Source organism: Cibotium barometz, chromosome 26 (genome assembly GCF_041138505.1).
Source record: "Cibotium barometz isolate CiBa-2024 chromosome 26, ASM4113850v1, whole genome shotgun sequence".
Taxonomy (NCBI): Eukaryota; Viridiplantae; Streptophyta; class Polypodiopsida; order Cyatheales; family Cibotiaceae; genus Cibotium; species Cibotium barometz.
Window position 1 is genome coordinate 36229379 of NC_141071.1, and position 6589 is coordinate 36235967.

At 42.9% G+C, this 6589-nt stretch overlaps 1 protein-coding gene across 1 annotated transcript; it reads right to left on the bottom strand.

The window, feature by feature from the left end:
• Positions 1–1291: 1291 nt before the first annotated feature.
• LOC147623912 (receptor protein kinase-like protein ZAR1) lies at positions 1292–4263 on the bottom strand. The gene is made up of 2 exons (XM_086820903.1): positions 2542–4263; positions 1292–2222 (listed from the first exon to the last, which is right to left on the bottom strand). Exons 1-2 carry the CDS (start codon positions 4151–4153, stop codon positions 1492–1494), a joined length of 2343 nt encoding a protein of 780 aa, XP_086677029.1. The 5' UTR covers positions 4154–4263; the 3' UTR covers positions 1292–1491.
• Positions 4264–6589: the final 2326 nt, after the last annotated feature.

Here is a 6589-nt window from a genome sequence, read left to right on the forward strand (position 1 = left end):
CTAGGAATGGGTTAATAGAGAGAGAGAGAGAGAGAGAGAGAGAGAGAGAGAGAGAGAGAGAGAGACTCACTTCATGCATGTACACAAATGCATGCACACACATCCATGCATGCATGCACGCACATCCATGCATGCATGCACGCACATTTGTATTATGTGCATCATGATGTCTTACTCACCATGGCTGAAATTGTGGTTGATGTGAATGTGATCAGGACCATTGAATTAATTCTTTATTTCATGATCTCCCTTTGCACCTTTGTAGATGATCATCTCTCTACCTCTCTATCAATGATACATTTTAGAGAGGTCCTTTTGTCACTTGTACTCTTAGATTGGCCAACCTAAAGCGGGAATAATTTTTTAGATGAAAAGCATACATACAAACAACAAAAGAACCCTTTTGTAATCTAGCTAGGAGGCCACCTCTCTCTTGTTCTCTTTTCCACCGATTTTTGGGGAGTAAAAAAAAACCCTTCAAGAGCCACTCAATTACCTCATTGATGAAATGTGATGAGGCTAGCCAAGAAGTTGCTACAATTTGGATTATATGTTGTCCACCTAGATATGAGTATGACAAATCACATCATACATGTGCACTAGATTTGGATCGAGTGTTGTTTAGATGGTGGTAAGTGATTCATATTATAAATCACATGCATTTGACCTATTGTGTTTGATGTACAACTACCTTTGGATTACCTTGTTTAGATGGTGGTAAGTGATTCATATTATAAATCACATGCATTTTGACCTCTTGTGTTTGATGTACAACTACCTTTGGATCACCTTGTTTTTATATCTTGATGATAAAACTTGAGTCTTTTTAGAAAATTTTACTTATGGGTTTTGAGTTGAAAGTACATATTCTTTAACAAAATTGTGACGCCCAAGTATCAAGTTTCATGAGTTTGAAGTAGTGTATTAGCTTACTCTTCCAAAACCACTAACTTCTTGGACAAGGGTGCATACTTTTGTGTTCCTTTTTCACAACAAAGAGGTCATAAGGAATGTGTAAGTTCCCTAATGTTTTTTGAAAAGAAATGATGCTTGGCTCGTGGCATTAGTAGTGTTTATAGAAAACTTACAAAATAGAGTGCAGTCAATATGTACAATGGACTTGTAAGATTCCCCTTTTCACCCATAAATAATGGTTTCTCAAATTCTAAAAACTTTTAAGGAAATTTAGTTAGCTAAAAAACTTGAAGATTTTCAAGATAGCCACGTGAAATTTTGAGATCACAAGCTTTATGACATGTTGAGCAAAATGTTTTCTACGAACACCAAGCAATGGCATGGAAAATGTTTTTGGAAGAAAGACGACTTGTCGGGCCTTGCTCAGGCTCATGGCACTGGTGTAAAAAGATGGCATAGTGAAGCGGTTTTTCAACAAAAGTTGTGATGGAAAAGGGGTCATATCTTGGTGGTAAGTTTCAGGAATTCCAAGCATGTCTTGTGGTGGTAACCATATGGATGGGTAAGATTTTCCATTCACATGGCCATTGGAGATGTGTGAGCGCCCTGTGGCTCTTGTCCGCCCGGCGCGTGTGTGAAACCTCGGCATAGGGAAGGGGGTTTGGCGGCGAGCTTGTCAATGGATTCGGCGACAGACTTCATTTTGGGGCGCTGATCGGGGGCGGCTGCGGTGCAGGCGATGGCGAGGTCCAGGAGGGCGGACACGCCGGCCGAGTGGGCGTTTGCGGCAGCCGCAACGGCAGGGTCAAGAAACTGGCCCTGCGGACGCCCTTCCTCCACCGCGCTCCGCATCCACGCCACCAGGTCGACGCCAGTAGACGCCATCTGCACCGCGGGCGAGCGCCCGGACAAAACCTCCAGCAGCACAACGCCAAACGAGTACACGTCCCATTTCTGGGCGGGCTTGGCGTCCGTTGCCACAGCTTCGGGCGCCCGGTAGAAGCTGCTGCTTTTGAAGCGAACCCCCGAGGGCCAATCAGGGGCGGCCACGGTGGATGAATGCTGAGGTGGAGTCTTCGGTGCGGCCGCTGTATTTGTTTCAGCGATTGTGATGAGCTTCTTGAGGCCGAAATCTGCCACGCAGGCCTGCATGCCGGGGCCAAGTAGGATTTTGGAGGTCTTGATGTCGCCATGGACGTACTTACGTGGACTGCATTCGTGGATGTGAGCGAGCCCCTTGGCCACTCCTTGTGCTATTTTGAGCCTGTCTGTCCATGTCAGCGCCCTCGTTGGCGATTTGAGGTGGCCTACAAGCCGAGCAGAAATCCATAATCGAAGATTGCACAGTAGGCTCACATCTTAATTAACAGAAGCCTTAATTAAATTGAGTTGAAGATTAAACAGTAGGCTCAAATGTTAATCAACCAGTGGGCTTGATTAAACTGATGATTAAACAGTAGGCTCAAACCTTAATCAAACAGTAAGGCTTGATTAAGCTGAGTTGAAGATTACATAGTTTACTGTTTGATGAAGATTAAATAGTAGGGCCGATTCTTAAATAAACAGTATGATTAAACATAGTCAAAGATTAGGCTTTATTAAAGTGCGTGGAAGATTAAATCTTACCATGTAATGCAGAGGCCAAGTTACCATGTGGAACGAATTCATAAATGAGGAGCTTCTCATCAACAGCCCAATAGTAAGCCATGAGCCTGACCACATGAGGGTGCCTTACTCTGCCAATGGCCTGCACCTCGCTTTCAAACTCGTTTTGCCTTCGGGCGCCTCCCTCTCCCAGCCGCCTCACCGCAACCGGCGAGCCGCCGCCCAGCACTACCTTGTACACAATGCCCAGCCCACTCTTTCCCAGCACATATGCAGAGGCCCTCAATAGCTCATCCATGTCAGAGGAGAACCCCTTGTCCAGTGGGACCAGCTCCCCCCCTTGCTCCCTGCCCTTCTCGGGGCTCTGGCTCGCTTCCGAGGATGCCTCACTGCTCATGTTAAAACACCTCCTTGACCCATACCTCCTCTCTTTGATCACATCAGGAGAAGAAGAGGCCTTCTCTTGACAAATTCGGGTTTTCCAGTACAAGTACATGAGAAGAATGGCTAGCATGGATATGCCCATAGCATCCCCAACTGCGATGCCCACAATGGCACCCATGCTGAGGTTAGCCTTTCTAGGAATGCCTTTTTTATGCTGTTTCGACGATGGTGGCAGCGGCGGCGGCGGCGATGAACCCTTCTTGGGCAGGCTTGGAAGAAGTGGAGGAGAGACACAGCATACAGCACTCAAAGGGAATCCACAAAGCTCAGGGTTGCCTAAGAAAGGGCCTGGCCCTTGATCTGCCAATGAGCCATCTTGTGGTATTTTGCCATTAAGGTTATTATAGCTCAAATCAAGGCTAACAGTGTAAGGGAGTTTGCCTAAGGTAATGGGAATTGGGCCAGAGAGATGATTGTAGGAGAGATTAAGGGTTCCTTGGAGAGAGGAAAGCTTTCCTAGGTCATCTGGGATGGGGCCAGAGAAGAAGTTAGCTGAGAGATCAAGCTGCTCTAGAGAGGTGAGGTTTGTGCCAAAGCCCATTGGAATGGGGCCTGAGAAGAAGTTATTAGCTAAAACAAGGGTTTGCAAGTGTACACATTTGGTGATGGACTGAGGGATGGTGCCCAAGAGCAAGTTGTTAGAGATGTCAAAGGTCTGCAAGCTTGTGAGGCGGCTGATTTGGGGCGGCAAAGGGCCAGTGATGCGGTTACCGCTCAGCAAGATACTGGTGAGGGAGGTGGCATTGAAGAGCTGGGCAGGGAGAGTGCCAGTAAGGTTGTTGCCCTGCAGGCTGAGGCGGCGGAGTGCATCGAGAGCTCCGAGGGCGGGGGCGATGGCGCCGGAGAGCTTCTTGCCTATCACAGTGAGCCCCACGACCCTCGGGACAGTGCTGGGTGCCACATAGAAACAGATGACCCCACTCCATGAGCATGGGGTGTCATTGCTCACATTCCAATCAGCAAGCACATTGTGGGGATCACTCAGTAATGTGTTTTTGAATGTCAGTAGTGCAACCCCATCAGCACTTAAGCTTGCTGCTGTGCATGAAAGAAACACCATCCATATGAGGAGGTAAAAAAGTAGATGCATTGCCAAGATTTGGGCTGCACTTTGAAGAACTTTTGGGTTAGGATTGATTTGATGATTAAGCAGAAATGTATAATCCATGCATTCTGTGTGTGTTTCCATGTGTGTGTGTTATGCCAGAAGATATCTGCAATCAGTGCAAAGAAGAGTGTTTAGTGAACACTACACAAGGTGGCATGGCGGTAATATAGTGCAAAGATGGTGTTGAGAGGAAACAGGCTTACAACAAGGAGAAGAAATAGGAATCTGTACCTCTTATTTGCATGCGAATTGGCCTCGTTAGGAGTAAACGCTTTGAAGCCCATTTTCACGTGAAGTTTTGTTAGATTTAAAGAGGCTTTGGAGCCTATGTTTGCTGTTCTTGCTGCTGATGGGAATATTAGAGAGAGAATATTAGAGAGAGAGAGAGAGAGAGAGAGAGAGAGGTATTAATGTCGGTAGAATGCAACACGAGGGCATATACGACTAATGGTGGGACTTGAACTTGGGTGGATCATGGCCTTCATAAGGGCCCTCGCACTAGCCAATCTGCCCTACTTGTGGGTGGCAGAAAGGTAGTGCGAGGGTCCTCTTTTATTAGAGAGAGAGAGAGAGAGAGAGAGAGAGAGAGAGAGAGAGAAGACTGTTTTAATGTTGTTGTCTAGATGTGAACTAGGATTCTAACTTGGGTGGTCATGAATCAAGGTTTGAAGACCCACAGGAGGGAGGGCATATATATATATATATATATATATATATATATATATATATATGCAAAAAAGGAGGCAAATTTAGCACTTGTGTTGCGTTGGTTCCACACAGGCTTGCCTTGCCCTCCAAAACTGACGGGTTTGGTGAAATATAGCAAGTTTTTTTTTGTATTTTAGTGTAATTTTTTACAAGCACTTTACGGCCAAAATGGTCAAAAACGGGTGTGATGTCCATCAAAAAGCAACTATGGGGGGGAATATATATATATATATATATATTCAAAAGGAGGCAAATTTAGCACTTGTGTTGTGTTTGCAAAGAAGGATTTGAGTTGGAGGATTGCAAACCCAAGAACAAAACATTGTTTTTAGAGACAATTTATACCTACCTTCAAAGTCATGGAGAACACACAATTTATATGTATGTGCTAAGAGAACTTTGTTTTAAAGGGAATATATGCTAAGAGAACTTGAAAAGGAAAGAGGACAATGATGATAGCAAATGTTCTTTTGCACTCCCAAATTTCTTACACACTCATGGAAAACCCAAAACTCATAAGCATAAGTTTCTCTCTCTTTTTACAATGATGGGCTAGGGACTAAATTTGAACTCTACTTCTTGTTTCCCACTCCTTTGCTTAATTAAATTCTTTGCTTGAATCCTAGGATCCATTCCTTCATTTGAACCACTAATCCCATCCCATGCAACGAAGAAACATGGCCGTGTGTGTGTGTGTGTGTGTGTGTGTGTGTGTGTGTGAGAGAGAGAGAGAGAGAGAGAGAGAGAGAGAGAGAGAGGACAGTGGTTTAAAGGTGTAAAACTTTGCATCACTTTTTAAAAAAAAGAACATTCCAAAAAATTGAAGGTTTGGTCATTTGAAACTCAATGAAAATAAATTAATTTTCAAATTTGCATTGATTTACATGCGAATGTCAACACACATTCGGTTTTCTATCACACCCACATAAGTTCATCATTCTTTTACAACAAGTCCATTACCATCACACTTTAGTGTAGTGAAAACTTTCCCACATTCCTTCACGTTTCTCATACCATTGATTTACTTCGGCCCCTGTTTTTTTGTACTTACAATTATATATTTATAGGTATTACAAGATAATCAAAACCTCGATAATGGAGATTGAAAACTCCATATCTTTTCACATCAAGTAAATATTTTTAAAAGAAAAGATGCCTCACACCTTGCAATTAGTTGAACGATCACATCATCTTGTAGAAGCTTATAAAAGTTTCAACTCAATTCTCAAATGTGTGTACCAATCTTTTCTCTAGGACATATTTTATTTACATATTTAAATGACTTCTCTCAATTCAAACCTTGTCTTCTATTGTTAACACTTCTCATTTTGTCAGAGATTTAGTTGTGGCGATAATTATTAGAGAGGGAGTTTCACAAGCATGGAAGTAGGCCTTTGAACTAACTTTCGAATCTCCATACAGTTTCTTAAAACATGTGCTTTGATTGAAACATTCAAGGTTTCATATATAATGCAAAGTAATCTCTAAAATGCTTTTAAGGTTCACCATGTAAGTTCTTTGCATACTTTTTTGAATTTAGAGTAAAACTTCTACACATTATTCATTTTATGTACTTTGCAAACACTTGCATTCTTTGTGTACATGTCTAGTTCTTGCATGTCTCCTCTAGAATCCATGCAACATAAGTCCTTTTAAATAATTTACATAATAGTCTTAGCTTAGCCAAGCGTGGATTAAGATCTTTTTTCCCAAAATTTACCTTCATGTGAGTTAAGAATGTGTAAAACCCTTGGGAAAGGCATCCAATTGGAAGCTTTTTTGTTAACCTCATAAAAAGGTCCAAATATT

What these genes read in the sequence shown, in the direction of transcription:
- LOC147623912 (XM_086820903.1), bottom strand. Translation starts at nt 4,153, where the DNA reads ATGGAAACACACACAGAATGCATGGATTATACATTTCTGCTTAATCAT. An exon ending in CTTGGCCTCTGCATTACATG is followed by an intron (nt 2,223 to 2,541) that starts GTAAGATTTAAT and finishes CTCGGCTTGTAG; the next exon opens with GCCACCTCAAATCGCCAACG.